At 44.7% G+C, this 27,967-nt stretch overlaps 3 protein-coding genes across 3 annotated transcripts; 2 read left to right on the forward strand and 1 right to left on the reverse strand.

Moving 5' to 3' along the window:
* Positions 1-9,315: 9,315 nt before the first annotated feature.
* Positions 9,316-12,061, reverse strand: LOC148773775 (beta-defensin 15-like). The gene is made up of 2 exons (XM_088832755.1): positions 12,016-12,061; positions 9,316-9,470 (listed from the first exon to the last, which is right to left on the reverse strand). Exons 1-2 carry the CDS (start codon positions 12,059-12,061, stop codon positions 9,316-9,318), a joined length of 201 nt encoding a protein of 66 aa, XP_088688881.1.
* A 2,525-nt stretch (positions 12,062-14,586) lies between these two features.
* LOC129549193 (beta-defensin 105-like) lies at positions 14,587-16,615 on the forward strand. Its single transcript, XM_055416241.2, has 3 exons — positions 14,587-14,665; positions 15,003-15,044; positions 16,447-16,615. Exons 1-3 carry the CDS (start codon positions 14,596-14,598, stop codon positions 16,572-16,574), a joined length of 240 nt encoding a protein of 79 aa, XP_055272216.2. The 5' UTR covers positions 14,587-14,595; the 3' UTR covers positions 16,575-16,615.
* A 6,763-nt stretch (positions 16,616-23,378) lies between these two features.
* On the forward strand, positions 23,379-27,967 carry LOC148773776 (beta-defensin 107A-like). The gene is made up of 2 exons (XM_088832754.1): positions 23,379-23,448; positions 27,825-27,967. The coding sequence occupies exons 1-2, from the start codon at positions 23,379-23,381 to the stop codon at positions 27,965-27,967; spliced, it is 213 nt and encodes a 70-aa protein (XP_088688880.1).

Genomic DNA, 27,967 nt, shown 5'->3' on the forward strand with positions numbered 1-27,967 from the left:
GTCGCCGAGGGGGCTGCGGCTGGGACATCCAGGGCTGGCTGAGGGTGGGTGGGCAGCAGGGAGGGCTTCCTTTATAGCCGGGCTGGGGGGTGCCGGCTGGGAGGGGCTGCAGCCGCAGTAACTTCCTACTCAGAAAAGCACACAGGTAGATAGATGCATTATTTTCCCACTGCTAGCGGAACAAACATTGAGCCATTTTTCTCAGGAAGTAAATAATATGCCTGAATGCCTTGGGTAGGTCTGGTGAATAAGATATGTCAGGGGAAGAGAGGAGGAGGAGGAAGAGGAGAGAGGCAAGAAAAACGGCATTAAAGGAAAATCACCGGTTTCAAGTGCTGATGGCTAAGGCACTGCTGTTCGTTAAAATGACATAAATAAAGCTGTCACAGTATTGATATCTTGTCCTCAGAATGTACCTTCAAAAATGATGCAAGTTTTACAGTATATGGGCAACTTATTTCTACACATTTGCTTTGCCTATAAGAAAACAACTCTGACTGAAGCAGATCAGCATCATTTGAACTCTGGTTGGCTTTTAAACTGTGTTAAGGAGTTAGCACTGAATTTTCCAAGTATGGTAAGAGCCCTCTGGTCACATTAAAAAAAAATGTCCTTTTCCCTGAGTTATATATTTCAAAGTATTTTCCAACGATGTGATAGAACATGGTGAGTGTTTTTGGAAACAACCAAGGAAGGGGAGCTTATTGAAGAAGAAACAAGACTGAGCCCGTGTTGATGCGGCGTGACACTAACAGGAAGGGTCACTTTTCGTATTGGGGAGAAAGGGCACAATCAGCCTCACAGCTCATAGGTAGCCTTGAGTACCTCTATTCAGTTCAGTTCAGTCGCTCAGTCGTGTCCGACTCTTTGAGACCCCGTGAATCGCAGCAGGCCAGGCCTCCCTGTCCATCACCTACTCCCGGAGTTTACCCAAACTCTTGTCCAGCGAGTCGGTGATGCCATTCAGCCATCTCATCCTCTGTAGTCCTCTATTGAAGTGAAGTGAAATGAAATCGCTCAGTCCTATCAGATTCTTTGCGACCCCATGGACTGTAGCCTACCAGGCTCCTCCGTCCTTGGGACTTTCCAGGCAAGAGTGCTAGAGTAGGTTGCCATTTCCTCCTCCAGGGGATCTTCCCAACTCAGGGATTGAACCCATGTCTCCTGCGTTGCAGGCAGACGCTTTACCATCTGAGCCAAGGGAAGCCCTCTATTCAATTCAGTTCAGTTCAGTCGCTCATTCGTGTCCGACTCTTTGTTCTCATTTTAGGGACACGACTGAGCGACTGAACTAAACTGAACTGAACTGACATTCATTAGCAGATCACTGTTTCCCTGGGTGTTTGCAAAGTAGTGATATTTTGTGTCACCGCTCCTTCATTTATTAGCTGGACTACTCACTGAAGTACAGTTTGGGCAGGAAACCCAGGTCCAGGGTTTTATCACACCGCTCACTTTTCAGGCTAAAGAGCCCCGGAGCGTCCACCTAGCCGGGGGGCGGAATCGCTCTCTGCTGCCATCTGCCGGATGGAACCCTCCACACACATCCACTGAGGTCAACCCTTCTCACAGAGCATCTCTGCTTTGTCTCCCTGGAGGTCTGTGTTTGGAATTGCAGTGTATGCCAGACAAATTGCACTAAGTATTGATTTATTCCATTTTAATTAATAAAAGACACGGACAACTATTGAGCAGAACTGCTGATCAGAAAAGAAACCCAACGTTACAAGATCAATCAGTATGATGCGGCAAAAGAACAGAATGATGTTCACTTAGGCTGGTGGCGGATTGGACCTGCTTCTGGTTCATCTTTTGAAGCACCGAGACATTCATGTCACCTGCACTGCCGCCCTCCGCCGTCAGGCAGAGGCCCTGAGCTCACTGCGTCTCCGGCCTCGGCTCTGCACGCGTGAGCGCCCTCGGCCGGCCCTCACTCAACCGGACGGCTGGGTCCGCCGGGGACGGTCCAGCGGGAAGGCCCGGAGAAGGGAGGCGCAGAGGTCTGGCTGGCGGCCATTTCTAGGAGCCCAGCTCCCCTCGGCTTTCTGTCCTGCGGCGGATTCCGTGAGGTGACATTCCGCTTTTTCAAACAGCACGGATAGGTGTTGGGGCATTTTCCAATTCGGAACTCTTGTCTCTTGCAGTTCCTCCGGCAGCGAGCAGTCCCGTGGCCGCATATCCTGCCTGCGTCAAGGTCACTTCCCACTAAATAACAGAACAAGGCAGTGTGTGATTATCTGGACTCGAGGACCGAGGGGCACGGCTCTGGCAGCAGCTTCGGCGCGGAGCGGAAGCTGACTGGAGGGCGCGGGTTTGGCGGCACAGACACAAGATGGCGGCCTCCCCAGGTCCCCTCCCTCCACCGCCGTCGCTGACGGAGCTCGCCATCCGATTTGCTTCCGGCATGGCTTTATTTATTTATTTATTTTTTAAGTTAATTGGTTCATGTCACACTTCTTTCTAAAATCCCTGCAAAAGTTTCCTGTTAATTTTTTTTTAATTAAAACCAGCCAAGCCTCTTAGCTTGGCCCACAGAGCTGGCTGCTCAGAGCCTGGGCCTTCTCTTCAGACTCCCGCTGTTGCCCAGCGGCCCCCGCTTCCCCACATCCAGAGCCCCCTGGACTCCGCCGGCTCCTGCACACCAGCCCCTGTCTGCCTCAGGGCCCCCTCACCCACACCCTTCCCTCTGCCTGGAACACTTTTCTCCTCTTCCCACAAGTAACCTCTCCGAACCTTCCGCTCTCCACCTCAGTGTCAATGGCAGGGAACCCTGCCCGGTCCTCCTCGTGTGGCTCAGTGCCCCGGATCTGTTGTCTTCCTGATGTAATTTATTATTACTATTATTATTCTTTCAGAACCTGTATCCCAAATTGTAGTGTGTGTGTATGTGTGTTTTAAGTAATTTGGTCTTCTCAGTTGGATTCCAGGTTCCCTGAGTGGGAGGAGGATGCTGTGCTCACGACTGCACACCCAGCACAGGTACACACGTGTGCTTCATAGCGACCTGCTGGGCACATTCCTGGAGAGACTGGACCGGAGAGAGAAGAGAGCATAGGACTGGGAAGAAGGAGGTGGAATCCTGGTCCTGTGGCCCTCAACCGAGAGCAGAAGCGGCAGAGGCGGTTTCCTCACTCAGTGTGTGCTCTCACTGACAAGCTGGTCGCATCTCACAGCGGAGCCAGGAGAGCCCTGGAAGCACAGGTGACGATTGGGAAGGTGGATGGTGGATTGAAAGAGCCTCCCTGCAGAACTGCTTAAGGCAGCTCTACAGCCAGGTGCTTCCTGCCTTGGCAGGAACCAGATGAATGCATTTCAGGGTAGACCAAGTGATAGTAGGTCTTTCTTATATAACTGATCATCCTCCTATGTACCCACTTTCCTGCTTCATGGGCATTTCAAGGGGCTGCAGGTTTGTAAGAGCCAGAGTCACTGAGAGGAGCAGCAGCAGAGATGTGGACGGCTGGTCATGGCAGTCTGGACTCCATTCCCCCACTCTCCCCCAACGTCGCCCACCTCCTGGGGCCTTTCTCAGGCTCAGACTCTAGTGGTCACCCTGCCCCAGCCCTCAGCCAAACTCAGGCAATGGTGACAAGCTCTACGTGAACATCCCCTAGTCCTGGAGGGACCCCAGAGCCAGGTTTCTGTCGCAACAGGTTCTTCGTCTTGTGATCACAGGTCGAAGGGAAGCTGGTTTTTGATAAATTACCACCATACTTTGACAGGCCTAGAATATGCTGATAGCAGGACTTCAAAGAGATGTCCATGGGAAACAGCCCAGAAAGAACAAGGAAGGAAGAGTTAAGCTAAACATGAATCCTCCAGGATAAAGAAATAACCCACGTGAATTACTGCAGGAACTCACTCTAGATGGGGACGAGGTTGGGTACCCTTTGGAGCTTTGGAAATCCACCAAGTGGTTTGGAAAGGATCAGGGAGTTTCTCCAAGCCAAACAATCGGTGTCATCCCAGCACAGCTGGACTTAAGGCTTGGAGGACCTGACTTGCCCTCACTGTGCTATAGAGCATTTGGCTCAGCCTTTAGGAGGTGGGAGTTAAGAGTCCCTGCCTAAGCTAACGGTTTGCCTCTGGGTACACTGATTACCACAGAGATCAGGAGATTGCCGACATCTCTGTGTAACTTAGAAACTTCCTCAACAATGTCCAGAGGCACCTGCTATTTGTGTTATCCATACGTTTCTGTTATGCCTACCGAAATCACAGCATTTCTCTTCATCCTAACCCTCAGACTTGATATGCAAATTTTAGGAGTGTGAGTGGGGTCCCTTTCTGTGCAGATCAAAGGTTTTCAGGAGCAGATGGGGGCCATCGATGGGAAGGGGAGAGGCAGGCATCTCTTTCCACAAAATCCCAAGTGAGTAATTGCAACTGTCCTGTAATGCAATCAGGATGGTTAGTGAATCCCCCAGTGACATCTAAAGTCCCTGCGTTTCTGAGTCATGAAGTTGGCTGCCGAAAGATGTACACCAGCCCAGCCTTTCACTGCAGATTACTCCTGGTCTCAATCAGGGCTGAGATTAAAGATTGATGGAAGAAGGTTGCAGCCCCTGCAGGATGTTTATTCTTAGTCAAGCTTTTTCTTCACCCCTGTCCTCTGCAGTTCCCTGGGTTTCTAGCTGAGAGTCTTTTTTTTACTTGGAGAACCTTGGGAGAGCAGAAGAAAAGTGGTTAAGTGCAGGATAAGGATCCTCATGGTCCCTTGGTCGCTGGAGAAACACAGAATTGAGTCCGCAGGAGTCACCACAGGGCAGGAGAGAAGCAGCTCTGTTTACGGCAGAGCGATGCTGTAGGCTGCCCACACTTATCAAAAACAGCATTTATTGGGACTTCCTTGGTGATCTAGTCATTAAAACTCTATGCTTTCAATGCAGGAGATGCAGGTCTGATCCCTGGTCCAGGAACTAAGATCTCACATGCAGTGCAACATGGCCAGAAGAATTTTAAAAAGCAGCATTTACTGGTGAGCACTCAGGCAGCATGAAGGCAGGTGCTGGGGACAACCCGAGTGGCCTGGAGACAGTGCTCAGGATGGGGGATGGGGTGGGGAAAGACCCTCGATGAGGAGTTGTTTGTGCCTTCACTTGTTTCCCCATCTGAAATAAGAATTGGATCTAGATGATCTCTAAGATATTCTTTGATTCGGATAAAAGGACTTGGCAGTTCTGTTTCAGTTCAACTGGCATTAAATTGCCCCAGGTAAATTGCAGCCTGGGGCTTCTTGTTGACATTATAGCAGAGGCAAATGGGGACGCAGTCTGTCATTCCCAGGACCACTCTGAAACAAACATACAGAGATCGATAAGCACATAATGTGAAAGAGAAGGATGGTGTGAAGGCGGGAGAGAACTCAGCACATTCCAGGGGCAGAAGACCTGTGGGATGAGGACAGTGGGCATCTCCAATGAGCAGGTGAAAGGGATCAGTAGAGAAAGATGCTGACGCAGCACGTGCCTGCGGAGGCTAAAGGAGGGGTGGCAGGACTGGGCAGGGAGAGTCTGCGACCCTGTTTTGGGCCTGACCTCCGTGGAGGCGAGGTGGGGGCGGGTAGGAAGAGCCTGGGACTGCAACGCAGCAGACAAAATGGAGCATCCATGGGTGTAATCCATGGACTCTGCCTGACCGTCAACAGCTTGCATGCATGCATGCATGCTAAGTCACTTCAGTCGCATCTGACTCTATGCGACCCCATGGACAGCAGCCCACCAGGCTCTTCTGTCCACTAAATTCTCTAGGCAAGAATGCTAGAGCGGGTTGCCATTTCCTTCTCCAGTCAACAGCTTAGGCCTAGTGATCTTTGATGATGAGCCTCAGGGAAAAGGCAGCCTAAGCGAGAGTCTGACAAGCAGGAGAGGTGGAAAGTCCTGAATGCCCCAGGCCAGGATCCAACACCCTCCTCCTGGGTTTTAACTCCAGGAAACCCACCAAGTTATCCCAGTGGAAAACCAAAAACACACCCCCACTGACTCTGGCAGGAAGAAAGGAAGAGTAATTGTGTGAAATATGTCCAGCGAATTCTCTACAAAAGTTCACTCCCTGGGGAGAGCATCACTAGAGCCACAACCCATCCTGAAGAAGGGGCTTGCCCCCGACCCTTGCCCCACCAGCCTTCCTGCCTCACCTCATTGGGGGGGTGGGGGGGATAGGCTGAGAAATACTTGTGAAGGTGGCCCAGCAGAGACACAGGGCAGCAGAGGACTGGGCTTTAATTGTAAGATTATAAACTGCTTCCCTTCCCCATATCCACGGGGCTCCAGTGTCGGAACAACAGGTCACAGATGCAAAAGCTGCTATACAAACTATTTTAAAAGGACTTGTGTGAGTGGAGTGAGTCAGACAGGGAAGGAGAAACATCATATGACATCCCTTATATGCAGAATCTAAAAAGACATGATACAAGTGAACTTATGTACAAAAGAGAAACAGACTCACAGACTTAGAGAATGAACTTATGGTTGCCAGGGGAAGTTTGCCATGGACATGCACACACTGCTCCATTTAAAGCGGATAACAAAAAAGGACCTGTATAGAACAGGGAATTCTGCTTGACGTCATGTGGCAGCTTGGATGGGAGGGGAGATGGGAAAGAATGGATACCTGTATGGGCTTCCCAGGTGGCTCAGTGGTAAAGAATCTGTCTACCAATGCAGGAGACATGGGTTCGATTCCTGGGTTAGGAAGATCCTTTGAAGGAGGACATGGCAACTCATTCCAGTATTCTTGCCTGGAATATCCCATGGACAGAGGAGCCTGGAGGGCTACAGTCCACGGGGTTGAAAAGATGTTTGGCTGAATCCCTTCGCTGTTCACTTGAAACTATCACAGCATTGTTAATCAACTATGAGTGCTAAGTTGCTTCAGTTATGTCTGACTCTTTGCAACCCTATGGTCTGTAGCCCGCCAGGCTTCTCTCTCCATGGGATTCTCCAGGCAAGAATACTGGAGTGGGTTGCCATGCCCTTCTCCAGGGGATCTTCCTGACCCAGGGATCCAACCCGGGTCTCCTACATTGCAGGCAGATTCTTTACCACTGAGCCACCAGGGAAGCTCTTTCACTGGAGTGGGTTGCCATGCCCTTCTCCAATCAGCTATATTGCAGTACAAAATAAAAAGTTAAATAAAACATAAATAAAAAGGAGTTGTTTCCAGGGAACCCCAAAATACCAGGGAAGACAAAAACAAGGATGTCAGAGGAACTGAAGCTTCTGACACCTGCAGCTGCAATAAAGAGTAAACTCAGCCCAACTCCCAGTCAGATTAACATAAAACCTCACACAAGTTCTCATAGTCTGAGATAAATGTCCTAGGGTACAACTGCTGCATTCTTTGGGTGCTAGAAGTGTAAGTTTTTAAAGAGGATACCAAATTCTTTTCCAGAATGCCTGCACCATTCCACATTTCTATCAGCAACATAAGAGTGATCTAGCTTGTCCACATTCTAGCCAGGATTGTCTAGAAATAGTGGTCACCGTTTTTTTTTTTCCATTCTGGTAAGAGTATATTGATGGTTCATTGTGATTTTAATTTGCAACTCTCAACTCCAGGAGTTGGTGATGGACAGGGAGGCCTGGCGTGCTGTGATTCATGAGGTCGCGGAGAGTCGGACACGACTGAGTGACTGAACTGAACTGAACTGAACTGAAATGTTAATGACCACGGGAAAAACCATAGAGTTGGACTGTGAAGAAAGCTGATCACCGAAGAATTGACCCTTTTGAAATGTGGTGTTGGAGAAGACTCTTGAGAGTCCCTTGTACTGCAAGGAGATCCAACCAGTCCATTCTAAAGGAGATCAATCCTGGGTGTTCATTGGAAGGACTGATGCTAAAGCTGAAACTGCAATACTTTGGCCACCTCATGCGACGAGTTGACTCACTGGAAAAGACTCTGATGCTGGGAAAGGTTGGGGGCGGGAGGAGAAGGGGACGACAGAGAATGAGATGGCTGGATGGCATCACCGATTCTGTGCACATGAGTTTGAGTGAACTCCGGGAGTTGGTGATAGACAGGAAGGCCTGGCGTGCTGTGATTCATGGGGTTGCGGAGAGTCGGACACGACTGAGCGACTGAACTGAACTGAAATGTTAATATTTAACATCTGTTAGTAAAATATCTGTCACATGTTTATTTTCTAATTGGGTTTCTTTTTGTTTTTACTAATGAGTTTTGAGAGTCCTTGATACATTCTTGATATTAGTTATTTGTTTGGATATATGGTTTTCAGACACTTATCCCCAGTCCACGGTTCATCTTTTCAAACTCTTAACAGGATATTTCGCAGAGCAACTTTTGTGAGATCACATGTGTTTTATTTTTATGGATCTTGGTTTTTTAGCAAATCTCAGAACTTTCTGTGTAGCCCTACCTGCTGAAGATGTTCCTGTGTTATTTGTTTATAGTCATGTGTGACTCCACAATTGTCACGAAACAGAAAGATGTCACTAAAAGGGACATTTGTTCCAACAGGATTAAGCACATTGACCTTGAGGAATTAAAAGGTAGGTAAGGCAAGATTTCTAACCCAGCAGGGAACCCAGGTTGGATCTTAAGCCTAGGGAACATGACAGGGAGTCCTCACCTGTCACGAGTCCTTAGCTCTCATATTACCTAGTTCAGTAAGGACTGAACTAGGTAACATGAGAGACTAGAGTCAGAAGGTGATCTGGCGGTTAGCCAGTTCCTAGGAAAATAGTAGAAAGCCAATGTGGGACCAGAATCCTGGTCACTGGAGCTACTAGCAATTATAGAGATATTGACAATCTCTGTGCCCATCAGCGAATTTGATTCCAGACTTATAGATACGGAACAAGTCCATAGGAACTGTCTCCAATTACAATTAAAGGCAAGGAGTCAAGATGATAAATTTAGACAGGTGTGTAACACAGGATAGTCCTTGATAAACTGATTGTCTATTCATATATCATTAATATAATTATACACCTAGATATGTGTTCATTTCTCTAACTACCCATCATCTATCTGTCATCTGTCTATCTCAGTAGGTTGGTAGAGTTTGACGACGGCCTGAGAGCGAACTAGAGGTTTGTTGATTACAATAACTTCTAGTCCCCTTTTAGAAAGAAATACCAGGTGGCTTACGGACAAGCCCCTTATCAAAAAACTACAGAAAATTAAGCCAAGAGTCATGAACCTTCAAGGTTAGCTACTCATATTCCACTTCTAAGTGAAGCACTTGACAAAGGGATCAAAGACAGTCATTTATTTTTATTAAAGTGTCTTCTTACTGGAAGCCAGAGTAAAAGCAAGATGGAGCTGGGTCATCCGTGTTGCTCTGGGATCTTAACTGCTTTTCCTATTTATCCCACATGGTTGGAGTGCCACACAGCATTTCAGAGACTTCTGGCAGAGACCTATAAGTTCTTCATTTATCTGACAAGACTCGATGCATTTCCCTCTAAGCTTGTAGCACTTCTCGTCAAAAAATCCACTCCTGGCTACACAAGGAAGAAAGAGCCACCTGGATTAATTCTCCTCTCACAGATGCCTAGATACCAGGTACAGTCATTTCATTAACCAGTGAGGGTCTCTTTATGCGTTATAGCGCCTCATCTCAGTAAGTGAGGTGGCAGTGGGGAGTGTTTCCCATTTGACTTTCCTGTCGTTTTGTCACCCAGGATGAAAGGCCAGGAAGGACAGATCTGTCTTCCAGCATGTTGGATTAGGTTGGGTTGGGGGAGGGGAGAACTTTGGGAAACAGAAGCTAATGTTCTTTTATCAAAATCCGTTGGGACATCATCAGCTTGTTCTTATAAACGCCTGTTGGTAAGCTTCCCCAACACACTCTCAAAGTGCTGTCTGATGAGGGTGGAACAAGACCTGAGGCTGGGAGATGCCCCAGGACTGGAGTGAAGAGCAGTAAATGCACAGAAAGCAAAACATTTACTGCAGTGTATAGAAGTTGAGAGATTGCTTTAAGAGGCTCAGTCTAATTTTCTCGCCACATTCCATCAAAAGTGTTTAAGACCAGGAAGGTGGACTCCGTTGGGAGTATTTCTCCCAGACTTTCCTTCTGCTGCTCTGCACTGGAGGCCAGTTCTGGCCTTAGTACTCGATGAAGAGCCATCACTGGAGTATCCAGTTTCAACTTAAAGACAGGCAGTGCATCTTTTTTTTTTAAAAAAAAACATTTTGTTTTGCTTATTTTTTATTTTTTTGGGCATGCCATCCCATGCGAGATCTTAGTTCCCCAACGAGGGATCAAACCCGTGACCCTGCAGTGGAAGCACAGAGTCTTAACCACTGGCCTGCCAGAGAATGCCCCAGGCAGTGCATCTTAGCAGTATCGACATTTTAGAGTTGCACAATTTGGGTGTATGTAATCAAAGTGTCAGATGTACACAAATTGCAATTCATGTCAACTTATAAAGGCACCTAATTCACATACCTGTAAAATTAAACCCAGATGGGTTAGTGTCAGCCTGTGTGCCAATCACAGGAGCATCAGCATGTAAGTTTATAAGTTTAAATACCCCAGTATTTCAAAGCCCAGTGAACACTGGCTCCCACCCCAGGAAACTACACTCCTTCTGCCGTCCTAACAGTAGAGGGCTGTCTTGGGCCAGGGGCGCTGGACCTCCCTCTGACAAGGGTCCTTGTATTAGGTCCAGTTCACGGTGATGGCCAGAAAGAGAGCGCCTCTGGAATGAGCACGCGCCCTCGTGCCTACAGGGCTTCTTCTGGATCATCACAGACACCATCCAGAGGGTGACATGACCCTGTGCCTGCCTGTGCGCGCACGGCTCATGGACAGGCCAGCTTCATTTAGTTACATCAGACAACTTTATAGCGTATCATCTTGTGTTCACTGAGTATGAGTGATCTGCAAAGGGTGCCTTGGTCAGTTTCCAACGTGTCCACCAAAGCCAGTGGAAGGAACAGTTTAGGTGCTAGATCCCTACATGTGTACTTGTCCCAGATCCGCTCACACAGGGTGACTACAGAGCAGACCAGAGACATGCAGAGCTGCCGTGGGACTTCTGAGCATCATGTCAGGAGTATCACCGGTATTTGGTACAAACTCGGACTCACTGTCTGTTCTAGAAAGCCCTTCGATCAGCTCTCCGGGATGTGGGATGAGCCCAGCCTTGGACTATAATTTTGAGTGGGATCCAAATGGAGCCCTTGTAGGTCCTGGGGTTGATGATGGGGTTTCTGATTGGGAAAGGACCTTTCCCCTCACTGGGGCGAGACAGACCCGGCTTCATGTCCTGGCTTCCCTCCTGCTTCTCCGCAGGACTTTGAGGAGCTGCTCAGCCTATTTAAAGTTTAACTTCTACAACTGTGAAATACATGTAACATGTATTCATGTATTGAAGTATGTAATGTACATGTAACATGTATTTGGCTTGGCCTTCCCAGCCAAAGAGGTTTGCTATGAATATCACTAAATTAGAGTTAAGACAGAGTCTCCCTTAAAGGCTCTGGCACTGGAGAGAGAAATGCATTTCATTACATGACGGCTTCATCTCAGCATCCAGCACTACAGCCTGTGATTAAGGAATGACAGACAGTTTAAGCTTTCCTGTTTTAAGTGCTAACACCATGACCAGCATGATACAGTGTCTCCAAGCCCCACCCCCTTTTCTCATCCATTTCTTCTTTCCTCTGTCTCTCTTCCCTCCCAGTCTTAATCTCTATCACAACTATTTTTCAAGAGATCCATCAATGGCTAACCTTGCTTTTAATTTTTTTTTCCAAGTTTTTGTTAGTGAGCGTAAGACTGGGGAGGACCAAAAGGTATCTTTCCTGGCATATTGTGATGTCTTCAAACCTGTTACGGCCCATCCTAGACAGCAACAAATGCAAAGGATTTGCAGCAGAGGCATTAGAGGAAAATAGCCTCTGGTCCCCTCTGCAGGGCTTCTGGGCTGAGGGGGTCACAGCATTCTAGAGCTGACTGTGCCTGGGAGCTCACTGAGTCAGATCCTCTCTCCGGGCTTCCACCTCCGGTAACCTTCCCTGCCAAAGTGCTCGTTTTACCTGGGGCCAGAAAGAAGACAGCAAAGAGAAAGAGGGACGTCCTCATGACTTGCAGGTCTCCAGAGATCAGCACAGTGACCAAGAGGAAGGAGCAGTAAGTACCCACATTTATAACTTTCTCCAGCCTGATAACCTCTTGATCGGTGAGGCGTGGCAGAAGCAAAGATGTGCCTGTGCTCCTCTCAAGGTAGCCCACGGACATTTGGGTGGAGAGGAAGACCTGAACTGTCCACTTTAACCCTCCCCCTTGGGAGAGAGGGAGTGCGATGCCTCTCTTTAGGACAACATGGAATCAGGGAGCTATGCATCCCTCCGCATTGCCCCACTGCTATGATGACTGCTAATGTCAAGATACCTTAGAAGTATTTGTTGAAACAACCATAAACCTCCCCCAAAGAGGGGATATATGTATACATATGACTGACTCACTTTGCTGCACAGCAGAAACTGACACAACATTGTGGAGCAACTATACTCCCACAAAAATTAATTAAATCAACAACAACAAGCCAACCACAAACGCCTCAAAAGCTATGTTATGAAAGGTGGTTTTCATACGTGATCTGGATAAGTTCACCAGTTCACTTCCTCATGTTCTGCTGATATCAATAAGTGACTGAACATATACATACATTTGAGAAAACGGACATGTTTCTGAGTCGAAGAATTCCAATTGGTACTTGTGGATACTCCCGATCCAGGAGCTGGAGCTTAATCGTTTCAGTTTAAAGGAAAGTGAGTTGCTTTCAAAGAACGGACTGTGGAAGGAGAGGAACAATCACGTAGGACTGGGGGAGCCTGGCAGGAGAGCCTATCAGGTGGTCAAGGTCATCTCAGAAGGGGTCCGTCACATTTGCATTATGTGACCCTGATGTGATGAATGGGTTGGGAGGGACACACCACTCTGTGCTCTCCTTCTCCAAACCCCAAACCCAGTCCCCATCAGGAGAAAACATCAGAGAAACTGGAATCCTGGCGTTTACCATGTAGTCATGTCCTACTGTGACTTTCTCTGTTTTGACAAGTGAACCACGGTTACTAATGTGAGTAACTTTCAACATGGACATTAACATTGGAGGCTCTGGGGGTAGTGGGTTGGTGGTCATACTCAATACTGTCTTTGCAACTTTCCAGGAAATCTAAAATTTTTCCAAACTAAAAACTGTATTTTAAAAAGCAGTTGGGGAATATCCTATCTAACTTCAGCCTCTGTCAGCATGTTGTTGTTAGATATTTCTTTAAACATATCCAGTTAGGAATGATTGACCAAAACAATGTGTTTTCTCCTATTTCCTTCCAACCTCACCTAAGCAGACTGAAGCCCCCAAGAAAAGACAAACTTGCGGATATTTTCAGTGAAACACAGTTTCATTTATCTTATCTATTATCTTGTCATCTCATTGATTTTTTTTTAATTTATTTACTTGTTTTTTGGTTGCACTGGGTCTTCATTGCTGCATGAAGGCTTTCTCTAGTTGTGGCAAGTGGGGGCTACTCTCTAGTTGCGGTGCGGGGCTCCTCAGTGCAGTGGCTTCTCTTGCTGTGGAGCAGGGGCTCTATAGCATAAGCTCAGTAGTTGTGGCTAATGGACTGGGTTGCTCTGGGGCATGTGGGATCTTCCTAGACCAGGGATTGAATCCATGTCTCCTGCATTGGCAGGCAGATCCTATACCACTGAGCCACCAGGGAAGCCTGGTATGGGTATAACTTTTAATACCCATGGTTTTTTTTTTTTTTTTTGTGTGTGTGTGTGTGTGTGTGTGTGTTTGGTCTATTAGCTCCCTTGGTTATTTCATCCATTTTTGTAGCTTTATTTATTTTTTTGTCCAAACCTTGAGGCTTGTGGTATCTTAGTTCCCCAACAGGGATAGAACCCAGGTTCCCTGCAGTGGAAGCAAGGAGTGCTAACTACCGGACCACCAAGGAAGTCCCAATACCCGTGTTCTAATGAATTAAAGAGATGTGGTAGTTATGACTTCGGTCTTCTCAGTGGGGTTGTTACAGGTTCAAGGACTCAGAAATAACTTGGTGAAATGACGGCTACCCCTCCCTTTCTCCTTGGGGAAGTTAGGGACAGCACACCTGAAAGCCAGGGAAGTGACACTCCACGTTTATTGAGCTCTCACAGGGCACCAGGGCTCCTGGGAGCATTCCACGTGTTCAACGCATTCTTGTCATCATCACACCAGATCCTCAGACCCGCCAGAAGAGGTAGGAGAGTGACTGCTCACTCTCAACAACTGTGAGCTGGTCCTTGCTTGACAGATGAGCTCTGAGCTGGAAGAGTCGGGTGGGGCTTCCTCCTACTCCCTGCGCCAGGACTGAGCTGTCCCGGTCTCTCAGCTTCTGGCTTGGTGTCCCTTCTACCAGTCCAGTAGGCATTCCCCCAACACAAGGACCTGTGGAGGCCAAGGGCATCACCCCGGTCCTTGATCCTGGGAAACGGAGCATGTAAGTGTGCTTTCTTTATGGATTCACTTCACTGACCAAGAGCACATCGCATTACTTTCAAATATAAGGGAGCCTCTCGTCCTCTCCAAGGAATCCCAAATCTCCCTTCTGAAGAGTCTTCCCACAGAGATGGCGCCGAGCAGGAAGATGTTTTATTTTGTCTTGGCTTTTCTCTTCATGTTGGCTCAATTTCCGTCAGGTAAATGAGAGTAGATGGGATTTTGATGGGGCAGATCATAAAGCTTGATGACTCTTCTATGTACCACCCGAAGAGGAGAGACAGTCAGCTCCCCACTGCACTTCTCATGGCAATTCTTGAACTAGCAATAGAGTTTTCTAAAAGCAAACTACGATTCCTTTAAAAAAAAAAAAAAAGAAACTTATTGGATGCCAGGAGTTCCAGCCTTCAAAAATGGAATAAAGATTCAACCTCTGTGAGTTGGGAAAACTCTTACACAGTGTTGTGTAAGAGTTTTCCCAGTGTTATTTCCCTGCATTGGTTTTCATATTCAAAATGTGCTTTGTTTTGAATTTAGGGTGCCAGGCAGGACTCCAGTATTCCCAGCCACTTTCAGCAGGTAAGATAAATCCCTTTTTTACTTTTAGGAACTCTGGCCCTGTCAGGTGTCTCAAACTTCCAGAGACAAGGAAGCCGTGGAAATAGAACTGCCTGATATCCCAGACCAACTGATATCCAGACTAACTCCACCTTTTCTTCCTCTTGTTCTAAGCATCATATCTGGATTTTTCCATTTCACAGAGAAATCTCTTTGTTACTGGTTTGTCATTTTGGTCATGGAGCTTTGGATTTCATGGCTGTTCTCATGAGATCATGGTACTAACTAAACCAAGGTCACAGGACCAAGATTGTACCAGCCAATTAACACTGCTCTGATAGCACGCTTACCCAACTCTTAACAGCCTCTGCTCCTAAATCCAGTAAACTGTGTCCCAAATGTATACCAGTGGTCTAAGAAGGGAGTCAGGTGGTTCAGTGAAAATCCATCACCAGATGGATCATGAGATCATCAGATGACCTGTTTATAATGAATAGCCCAGTGATCTTTTTTGTAAACTCACCCATATAGGAAAAAAGCATATTATATACAGAACTGAAAGAAATACTCCTGGGTAATTCTAAACAACATTTAAAAGTGTTCAGACAGAATTTCAGAGTGGGAGAGTGACTAAAGTTGCCTCTATTATCACTGAGTACTTACTATGTCCCAGGCAAGCTCTTAACAACTTTACGAGCATTATGTCATTTGATCTTCAAAACATCCCTTTGAGGCAGATACTATCATAACCACCATTTTTACAGAAGACGAGACTAAGCAGTTTAGTGAGGACACATGGCCATTACCTGGCCCAAACAAAGCTGAACCTAAGTCTTAAAATCTACCCTCAAAGATCTTTCAAAACCACAAGGTCTCTCCCATTTTCACTTTGTCACTTTTGCAGCAGCATCAAGTGTGTGTTTATGGCTCTGCAACAGACATGACACTGTCCACCTGTGCTTGTATTTGACCCACGCAGTTGTTAAACACACAGAGACAGGGACTGCATCTTCCTCTTGCTTGAACATTAAACTCCCCAACTCTATTCTGAAAAAAGGGGAGGAAGTCCAGACTTCCCTGGTGGCTCAGATGGTAAAGCGTCTGTTTAAAATGCGGGAGACCCAGGTTCGATCCCTGGGTCAGGAAGATTCCCTGGAGAAGGAAATGGTAATCCACTCCAGTACTATTGCCTGGAAAATCCCATGGACAGAGGAACCAGGTAGGCTACAGTCCATGGGGTCGCAAAGAGTTGGACACGACTGAGTAACTACACTACACACACTTGGAGAAGTCCAGGCTGTTTCTTGAAAACACTCTGTATAGTCATCAACACAAACCCTCCCTTCTTCTATGGCCTTGGGGCCTTCCCCCATTCCTAGAGAGTCCTTAGGAAGGTCAAGTCAGCAGCTCTTTCTTGGTGCAGGTGATATGTCTCCCTGTGAGCCGTGCTGGCTCGGTCGGGGTAAATGCAGGAAGATATGCGCTGAGAACGAGAAGATTGTTGGAAATTGCAAAGTGAACTTTTTCTGTTGCCGGCGGAGGATCCTGTAAGCCACACCAGCTCTCTTCTGGCTTCGGAAATGGGACTGGATGTCCAAGGAAGGTGGAGAGAAATTATGTAGCTTAACTTAGTCACACAGTGAATGTGAATTCAGAATCATTCTCATTTCCTTCTCCCTTTGTTTTGTTCCTTTGCTTCTTTTGAAGATAATCTCTAAAAAGGTTGCCAGTGGGGAAAGAGAAGGCAGGAAAGGGGGAAGTAGGAGTTGGAGGGTTAAGAGGTACGAACTGTTATGTATAAAATAAACAAGCTATAAATAAATATATATTGTACAGCACGGGAAATAAAAATATTTTATAATACCTTAAATGTAGTATAATCTATAAAACATGGAATCTCTATGTTGTACACTTGAAAAAATGTAATACTGTAAACCAACTATACTTAAAAAAAAGTCAAGACATGAGTTGGTACCTAACAGCTACTCACACAGTCAGATACTATTACTATATGTTTATAGAGTCCCTTATAACTTATGAATCTTGCCCATATACTTTTCTCATATGACTCACAAACATCTTATATGGTAGATTTTATGGTCCCCATTTATATTTGAAGAAACTGAGACCAGGGAGGTTGTCATTTGCTCAAGGTCATAGCTGGAAACCAGCAGAGGGTGTGCAGACCACCACCATGTTCTGTGGATTCATCCTTATGGGTTAATTCTAACACAGAATAAATGGACATGGCATCCACATCATTGTTAATGGAGTTAATAGTTTTGTAACAAATTACTCTTTTTCACACCATTTCTTTTTGTACCAATATATTGTCACTCACTTACTCTAGTACTTATGGTGCATTTTTATTGACTATCTTTGACATAAAACTATGTAAATTTAAGACATACATATTAGTTTGATGAATTTCTATATTATATGATTCTCTTGAATGATGCTGAGCACCTCTATCACTGGACATACTTATCCTTTCTTTTTACTGTTCGGATAATTAAGTTTTAGTCTCTCAGCAAAATTGTCATCTGTATTCATTATACTGTACATTAGATCTCTATGGCATATTTACCACCTGTTGCAGGTTGGTGCCCTTAAACAACATTGACTTCAGCCCTCCACCTCCCATCTCCTGGTAACTACCATTTTACTCTGTGTTTTACATGTTTGGCTCTTTTAGAGTCCACATAAAATAGATATTGTTCAGTACTTGTCTTTTTTTGATGATCTCACTAAGCATAATGTGTTCAAGGTCCATCTACATGGCATTAAAATGGCCAACAGGTACTTGAAAAGATGATTAACCTCACTACTCCTCAGGGAAAAGAAACTCAGAACCACACCTCACACCACTCAGCATGGCTATAATCAAGAAGACAAAAGACAACAGGTGTTAGAGAGTGGATGATATGTATTTTTTAAAAACATCTCACAGCCGCTCAGTTAAGGTCCAGGACACCAACTTTATGTTTCTCTTCTCTTGTGATCCCATGGACTGTAGCCTGCTAGGCTCCTCTGTCCATGGAATTCTCCAGGCAAGAATACTGGAATGGGTTGCCGTGCCCTCCTCCAGGGGATTGTCCCAACCCAGGAATCGAACCTAGGTCTCCAGTATTGCAGACAGATTCTTTACCTTCTGAGGCACCAAGGAAGCCCTTCTCTTTCTGCCAGTGGTGGAATGCTACAGATTCATTTCAAATGTTCAACATGGGATATGCATAAATGGTTGACTCTATAACTTTGCCTTATGAAAAAATTTGCAGTTCACAAAATAAAGGTCAAAATGATTGGCCCTACTCAGACTTGCTCACTCAGTTTTAATATGTGACTCTGTTGCTCCACATTTGAGAGGACCGTGGCCTCACTGGTCTTTCTGCGCTCAGATCCATGCCTGTCTTTTTCCTACTTTGCTCTGTATAACTGGCATATTGTCTGCAAAGTACATTCTCTAAGATTTCTGGATTTTCTGGCTGGTATCAGTCTATTGCAAGTGCCTGGCAGCTGAATGGTGGATAAGAGAACAGGAGAACTCAGGGTTTCCCTCCCTCACTGCCTCTCTAGGTTTCAGCTTCTGCATCCTCGCCTCCCTCACCAGAAGTCCTACTGCAGGCCCAGCTCCCACCGTCTCGTCCTTGCTCCTGAGCTCACACCAGAGCCTCTTGTTTTTCCTCCAACCATCCAGCAGAGGGGTATTTCAGCTGTGGCTAATGTTAGGGTTGCCTCACTGCTCCCATTCTACAAGTTCAGTTCTTTCAACACTTTACCACCAGCTGTCCAAATTAAATTATTTCTTCAAGCTTCTGGTATGGGAACCATTTCATGTATGACATGAATGTAAATAGATCAGACAACAGAGCCTGACTGTTTACATTTGATCAGTTGTTCTCCAGAAGAGATCTAAGACAGAATGCTTGTGGGACTCTACAGTGTTTCCTTCATTTTCACAGGAAACAATTCAGGGAAGTGGCAAGTGGAGGATCTGGTCCTAACAATCTGGGTGAGTCACCATCTGCCAGAGGATGGTCCTTCTCCCGGGACCTCCACAGTGAGCATGCGGCTGATGACTCACAGAACATCACAAAGCCGGGGCACTCCTTACTCGTCCCACATCCCAAACTGCCGGACTCCAAAACCTGAAAGTATTCTGGATCCGAACTAACGCTCTTTTACAGAATTCACGTACACGTCTCAGAGTCCTACGGAGTGCTGGACCAGTGGCTGTGCCCTGCTATTACCTTAATCATCACCTCAAACAGCATCCAGAGTCAGGCGGCTTATGGTCTCAGAGGGCACCTCTCATAAAGGCTCAACCATTCACAAATTTCCCTTCTTCCTCTTGCTCTCTCCTCTCTTCGACACTTTGCTCCTTTTAGAACTTCTCTGTTCAGTTACCTCTTTTTCCCTGAGACACCCGGCCCTTCCTACAGAATAATATAGTCTCAGCTCACACTAGCTTCTTGTTACTTGAAAAGTCAGTCCTTTCAGATGTCAAGCAGATGCCTCAGATAAGTGTCTATTGATTCCTCAATAAATTATGGAGATCTCTGATTATTGGTTTCAGATGAATCTTCTGAAGAGGAAGGTTCTAGGTGATGGATGGCGCAGAGAGAAGTGGCAAGGAAGAGAGACCCTGGGGCTGGGTCTCTCCTACAGCAACCCCACCTGAGTTGGTCTACATATGCTCCTGGTTAGCAAGGATTGAACTCCATCAATTATGAAGCTCTAGCTTTTGTAGGCCTTATGTTAGATGGCTAGTACCCTTTCCTGGTTCTGGGTTCCACTTCAAAGCCCTCTCACAACAACTGAAAGGAAACGACGGTGCCTACAGAGCAAGACGGATCAGGTTGGCCCAAATTCCCAAAAGGCAGAGGACAAAACAGTAAGTGTCATTAACTTCCACATTCCTGACTGAGGTGCTAAACTGCAAAGGTAAGGAAAGGAAAGAGGCTGACCTCAAAACGAGTTCTGACACACTTAGCCTTGACCTACTTGAGGATATAAAAGAAAACCAGAGAAGGCAGGGGCAGGATTTCTCTGTGGTGCTGTGACTGTGACTTCACTCAGCCTCTCATGGGGAAAGGTGAGGAAAATATGACGCTCACATCAATGCTTAAGAGACTGAACTCAATGAAGGCTACCTGGAGAACTAGACATGTCACCCTGTAGTGCTCATGCCTGAAAGGAGCTGTGGCTGGGGCCGCCTCTGACGGTAGGATAAGAACAGAACAGTGCCGAGTAGCTGCCCTTAGGATATTAGGCAGAGAGATGGGTGTGATTCTCATGGACCACAGAACGGAAAAGGGTGAGGAGAGATACATCATGCACACAGCCACCAAAAGAGAGCTGTAATGGTTACACTAAAAGCAGACAAAACAGACTTTAAGACAAACTGGCTACTAGAGACAAAAGAACATTTTTATAAAAAGTAAACCCCACGCTGCTACTGCTAAGTCACTTTAGTCGTTTCTGACTCTGTGCGACCCCATAGACAGCAGCCCACCAGGCTCCCCCGTCCCTGGGATTCTCCAGGCAAGAACACTGGAGTGGGTTGCCATTTCCTTCTCCAAAACCCCATGAGACCTCATCTAACAGCCCATTTAGCCCAACCCATCCAACAACAGCAAAACACAGATTCTCTCAAGTTCACATGAAGTATTCTCGAGGACTGGCCATATGTTAGGCAGAAAACATCCTCAATAAAAAGTTGAAATCATAGAAAATATGCTCTCCAACCACAAGGGAATAACAGAAGCACACTTAGGAAAGTCACAAATGTGTTAAAATTAAACCACACACCCCCAAATAAATAATGAACCAAAGAAAAAGAATCGTAAGAAAAATTAGAAAATATTTCAAGGTGAATGAAAATGTAAAAAAAAAAAAAAACCACAAAACTTTTGGGACGCAGCTAAACCAATGCTTAGAGGAAAAAAATTATAGTTTCAAATCCCTATATTTAGAAAGAAGAAAGATATCAAATCAATAAACTTATTTTCTACCTTTAGAAACTAAAAATGAAGAGCCAATTAAACCTTTTTTTGAGTATTTGGAGCTCATCCTGTATTTTGGAATGAAAAGATGCCCTTTCAAAGCCATCTTTTGATTAATAATAATATTCATATTTTATGTAAGCAGTTGAATGTTCAGGCATACAGTTGTTAACGACATTTTCTATTATTTTGCTGGTAATGGCAATCTTGTATGTGCAGTCTTTTGACCTCTACTCAGCAACAGAAGGCAAGTTCAGGCTGGCAACACCTCTTTATCGAGAGAGAAAAAGCCCACACAGCCTGTACTGGGCTTGTAACCTTGCATGGGAATACCTGCCCCTCTTTCAGGCCTCCAGAATGCTCTTTTATTTTCTTATTCTTTTTGGCCACACTGCATGCAGGATCTTATTTTCTCAACCAGACACTGAACCCACGCCCCCTGCATTGGAAGAGTGGAGTCTTAACCGCTGAACTGCCAGGGAAGTCCCCAGCTTTAAGTATCTTTGACTTATCCTTGTGTCTGTCCTAAATTTAGCAAGGTGGCAGATCATTTTTACATATTTATTTTTGGAGCTTTAACTGCTTCATGCCACATTGCAATCAGAGAATTCATTCCATTCTGGTCCATTTTGCCAAATTTGACTTTTCTCCAAAACATGTCTGTCTTTATTGTAACTTTCATATCCTTCGGGTAGGTTGTTTTTTTCCTCCAGACTTTCACTTGTTATCAGTGGAAATGATCATCTGTTAGAAGCTCATTTCAGTTTATTAGAAATGGAACTCATTTGATTTTTTTCATGTTTCTTCCGTTATTAATTGGGCTTCCCCGATAGCTCAGTCAGTGAAGAATCCACCTATAATGCAGGAGACCCTGGCTTGATTCCTGGGTTTGGAAGATCCATTGGAGAAGGGATAGGCTACCCACTCCAGTATTCTTGGGCTTCCCTTGTGGCTCAACTGGTAAAGAATCTGCCTGCAATGCGGAAGACCAGGTTTGATCCGTGGGTTGGGAAGATCCCCTGGAGAAGGGAACGGCTACCCACTCCAGTATTCTGGCCGAGAGAATTCCACGGACTACAGAGATCATGGGAAGGAACTCCAAAGAGCTGAACACTACTTTCACACTTTCACTTTCCTTTATTTAATTACTCTTTCATATCTTTAGTCCATTTTTCTATATAAATGTTTATTCTTCTCTTAATGATTTATAAAACCCTTTATATCTATTTCATTTCAAATCTTTCAGATAACTCCCTTACTTAAAACCCTTTGATGACTTTCCTTTGATTTTAGGATAAAATTCAAATTTCTTCAGTTCAGTCACTCAGTCATGACCGACTCTTTGTGACTCCATGAATCACAGCACACCAGGCCTCCCTGTCCATCACCAACTACTGGAGTTCACTCAAACTCATGTCCATCGAGTCGGTGATGCCATCCAGCCACCTCGTTCACTGTCGTCCCCTTCTCCTCCAGCCCCCAATCCTTCCCAGCATCAGAGTCTTTTCCCGTGAGTCGACTCTTCGCATGAGGTGGCCAAAGAATTGGAGTTTCAAATTTCTTAGTAACATACAAATACACATGGTATTTACTGTCCAACACATATTTGTTGAATGAATACTATTCCCAGAAAATATAAACTATAGGCATATGTAATACTAACATTATTACCCTGAGTAATAATATCTTACATGTGTAAAAACTTGGAACATTTAATGACAGTTCTCATACTGATTGCTTGATTATTCACGGATTCCTCTAACCAGCCAGCTATCAACCAATAAGTAAAATACAAATATTTTGAGCACCTGTTGTTAAAAACACTGTTGTAAGGAATGAATGGGAAGAAAAAAGATGAGAAGAAAGTTATTTTCCTTTATGGAGTTTATAATACAAATGAGATAAATTTTTTTCATAGAGTATAATTTGAAAAACATATATACCAGGTGCTAATCAATAATGACTGAATGAATCTTATAAAAGCAAATAGCATGTAAAAGCTTAGATAAGGATAAAAGAAATAGTGGTTATGGACCCTATGGAAGCGGTAGGGCTTGAGAAGGGGTTTAGGGAACATAGGAGAAATCTAGACAGATGTAGAAGACAGCATTCCAGGTAGGAAGACAGGAGAAGACAAGGTACTCTCTCCTAAGTGTTTACTTAGGTAAAAACTGACCCAGCAGCCCACATATTATTCAGTGGAGCATGGAAAATAGTTCACTCTTAATGAACACTACAAACCAAAATTGACGTCCTACTGTTTCAGAGCTGTAGAACTTGTTTTAATTAATTTCCCTCAATAAAATAGCTAGATTCCTGCCACTGTACCTCCTTCATCCTCTCTCCACTGATGCCTGGAGCCATGAAAACCTTCTTCTTAATGTTTGCTGCCATGATTCTTCTTGCTCAGATTTTCTCAGGTAAGCAGGAAATCTTTATTGATGTAAGGATGGCAGTTTGTTCAGGATCTGTCTTTTGAGAAGAAAGCTCAGCTTTCAGAAGAGTACATGACTCAGCCCTATGTCCTGAAAAGGTCCCAGAACAAACCAGTTACAAGAAATCTTTTCCTAAGCTTAGACACAAGTCAATGTGGCCACACTGATCCAGGCCACCTTCAACTAGAAGAGTATCTCGTTAATTTCCCTAAAAGTTCTACAAAGGGGTTCATAGTTCTCTTTATGTTTAAATCTCTTTCCTCCTATAATCTTTGACCTAACTGCAAAGTATGACAAAGTGATTGCTTTAAAATGAGAGAAAATGTTAGAGGCAAACTCTAAAAGAACTTTTTAATTTAGAGAAATATAGCCTCTGTAGCCTAAGAGAAACTAAATTTATGATGGTCCTTAGTCTGTTTTTTCAAGTCTAACTAACTGGTGCAAATCTCCTAATCCTAGATTATCTTGGACCTTTTTTCTGGCTCTTACACACTGATGGAAAATTATGTCCTTTAAAGTACTAACACTTTGATTAGTTTTCTTTGAAGTCCTTGAGTCCTTAGAAATGGGTTCTTTTTACTCAATACAGCCAAGACTTTATCCCTAATCAACCTTTAAGTTCATTCCCTTCTCAACGATCCATCATTCCTTCTGTTATGAAGCCTCTCCTCATGGGGCTCTCCATGCATCATACAGCATCTTGTCTATTTCTTCTTCATGGTTTCTGAATTGCTACACGTACTTACTGCACAATCTGGCCTCAGTACTGTAGCTTTTTGTTGTTCAGTTGCTCAGTCCTGTCTGACTCTTTGCAACCCTGTGGACTGCAGCATGCCAAGCTCCCCTGTCCCAACATCTACTGAATGTGTGTTACCACTAATGAGAAATTGTTCTAGGGACTGCAACAGAAGGAGATAAAGTGGAGGGGAACATTAGAGTGTGGCCTTTGCTCTTAATTTCAGTTCAGTTCAGTTCAGTCGCTCAGTCGTGTCCGACTCTCCGCGACCCCATGAATCACAGCACGCCAGGCCTCCCTGTCCATCACCAACTCCCGGAGTTCACTCAAACTCATGTCCACAGAGTCGGTGATGCCATCCAGCCATCTCATTCTCCGTCGTCCCCTTCTCCTCCCGCCCCCAACCTTTCCCAGCATCACAGTCTTTTCCAGTGAGTCAGCTCGTCGCATGAGGTGGCCAAAGTATTGCAGTTTCAGCTTTAGCATCAGTCCTTCCAATGAACATCCAGGATTGATCTCCTCTAGAATGGACTGGTTGGATCTCCTTGCAGTATAAGGGACTCTTAAGAGTCTTCTCCAACACCACAGTTCAAAAGCATCGATTCTTCGGCGGTCAGCCTTCTTCACAGTCCAACTCTCACATCCATACATGACCACGGGAAAAACCATAGCCTTGACTAGACGGACCTTGGTTGGCAAAGTAATGTCTCTGCTTTTTAATATACTATCAAGGTTGGTCATAACTTTCCTTCCAAGGAGCAAGCGTCTTTTAATTTCATGGCTGCAATCAGCATCTGCAGTGATTTTGGAGCCCAAAAAAACAAAGTCTGACACTGTTTCCACTGTTTTTCCATCTATTTCCCATGAAGTGATGGGACCAGATGCCATGATCTTCGTTTTCTGAATGTTACTGCTTATTAGTCTATTATTTCTGTGTTGGTCAAAAATAGGTTGTCCATAATTACCAGTCCATTCTAAAGGAGATCAATCCTGGATGTTCATTGGAGGGACTGATGCTAAAGCTGAAACTGTAATACTTTGGCCACCTCATGCGACGAGTTGACTCACTGGAAAAGACTCTGATGCTGGGAAAGGTTGGGGGTGGAAGGAGAAGGGGATGACGGAGAATGAGATGGCTGGATGGCATCACCGACTCTGTGGACATGAGTTTGAGTGTACTCCGGGAGTTGGTGATGGACAGGGAGGCCTGGCGTGCTGTGATTCATGGGGTCGTGGAGAGTCGGACACGACTGAGCAACTGAACTGAACTGAATGACAAATAAGCATGAAATAAGTTTAGAATGCAAATATATCACAAATAACTATGATACAAAACAGTGCTCACAAGTGCCATGAAGAAGAAAAGTAAAAGAGAAGCCACAGAAGCAGAAGTTTGTTTCCAACTGGAGGGACTAGGAAAGGCTTCCTGGAAGGTGTTGTTTGCATCGCACTTTTGAAAAATTTGAAAACCCGCAGGACTAGAAATAAAGAAGAGAGCTGAGGAACATTGCCCTCACGTTTCAAAGCATCTCTTGTAAAGTCAGTTTCTTAACTTCGGCCTCAGTCTCTTTCTTGGGGTGCTGGGGGTGGAGTGGGGGGTGTAAAGTCAGACAACAGATCCAGGCTAAGGAAACAAGTTTTAAGCTGTCCTCTCCATCTCCTTGCATCCAGACTCCAGCTGATTCGAATCAACTGTAGAAGGAGATGCGTAAGAGTTTCTTCTTTCCAAAACTCAGCTCAGACATGCTTGCTTCTCAATCAGGAGCACAGTCCAGGGCCACCATCACAACAACAATCACACAGAATCTCAGCATTGCAGGTGGGTTTAATGATTAACAAAAGAGGTGATGAACACAGACTATAATGCCAACATATATGAGACCGATCTCAGCTCCAGTCCTCATAAGATTTATGAACTCTGTGTTTCAATTTATTTCCTATAAATGGAAATAATAATAACAATAGGGCATTTTTTTCAAGATTAAGACATTTTATTATATTAGAGTAGAGGCTAACTGGTTTTAATTAAAAAGAAAACAAAAACCATAAATTAGAGTAATAGAAAAAAGGAAGTTTATTTCTCTATCACGTAAAAATTCCAAAATAGGTAATTGAGTAGGTTGGGAAGAAGGCTTTTCTCCATTAGGTAAGCCATGCTGGGACCAGGGAGGAAGGTTAGTCTTGCCATCCCAAACAGGTGACTATGTCACTGATTCTAAGATGCTCTAAAAGGAAGGAATAAAAGTTGAGTAAAAGATTACACAGAAACAGCTCATATCACTCCAGGCCTATTTCATTGGTCCAAACTGATTCATGAGGCCAGATAGAAATAGAAAACCAGAAACAGTTGTCTTTAGCTAAGGATCTGAAAAGTGAAAGTGAAGTCGCTCAGTCATGCGACTCTTTGCGATCCCATGGATTGTAGCCCACGGAATTTTCCAGGCAAGAGTACTGGAGTGGGTTGCCATTTCTTTCTCCAGGGGATCTTCCCTGAGCAGCCAGCTAAAATTCAGAGGTTCTACTACTTACTAACAGATGGAAGGTGAAAATGACTTCTTGGGGACAGTCTCTATAGACACGGCTTAAACAGTGCCAGGCGCACTTGATGGAGTTAACTATTATTATTGTTCAGTTCTCATTAGTCTTATCATTATTATTGTTATTCTTTGCCCCAATTCAATGTAAACATATGACATGTCAATTGACTGCTCTGATGCTTGATAAATTTCAGTGATCTATAACTTACAATATCCCGAATTCAACTTTGGACTACTGAAAGTGTTTCCCTTTACTCTGAGCAGAAATCTAAGTTCTTGACATTTTTTTTTCCCCATTGGTTAGTCCTATCCTGGGCATCAACAAGCTTTCAACATGGTAATGTCTGAGATGCGTGACGGCTAATATGCTCACTTCCCTCTCAGAGTTGCTTTGTAAGCATAAGCATTACACCTTTTGAGAATAACTGTCAGCTCTTTCAATTATTTTCCCAGAGAATATTTTTTCGATCACTCCTCTCTTAAAACATTTTACTCTTTTCAGCTTAGTCTCTTTGTTCTGAATGAGCACACACTGCCTCAGCCGCCCTAAGGTTGCTGGTAAAGATAATACTCCGTTGATGGTATTTATGGAGCAGGCTAGTGCACTATGTTTCTTTCGATCTTTATAGCAAAAGTGTGAACTTCCACAACCATATGCCAAAATACTCATTTGCCTATAATGTAAATAGCACAAGCTTTATCTTTGGTTACTTATCAGAGACTATTATTTTGGAGACAAGAAAAAAAAACATTCTTGGAAAAGATTGTTCATTGGAATTCAAAAGTATATCGTCTCCTCCCAGGAAGAAACATTCTGTTTGTATACGTCCAATAAAGGCAACAGCAGAGGGAACGCTTTTTCATTTTTCCTAATTGAATACAATGGAAGGACACTGTATATACTGAACCAGGGATGTGAGTTTAGACACTGCTGTTTAGGGCACATTCGCTTTATCTGATAGCTAGATTCACACTCCATATCTCCTTGGAATTCGGGTGACAGGGAATTCTAAGCTGGCCTGGATGGCTAAGTTTTTGGTAATTAAGTACTAGATAACTGAAGACTAATTGCTTTCTTTGCTTTCTAGCCCCAAGAGGCCTTCAAAGACAGCTACGCTGTGTGAAAATGGATGGTCGCTGTGAAGTCGAATGCCTTTCCTTTGAAGATAAGATTGGGGGCTGCAGAGCTGAACTGACACCATTTTGCTGCAGAAAAAGAATCAATAATTAA

The sequence above is a fragment of the Moschus berezovskii genome, chromosome 26 (genome assembly GCF_049115385.1).
Source record: "Moschus berezovskii isolate FMDL1 chromosome 26, NW_MosBer_1.0, whole genome shotgun sequence".
NCBI lineage: Eukaryota > Metazoa > Chordata > Mammalia > Artiodactyla > Moschidae > Moschus > Moschus berezovskii.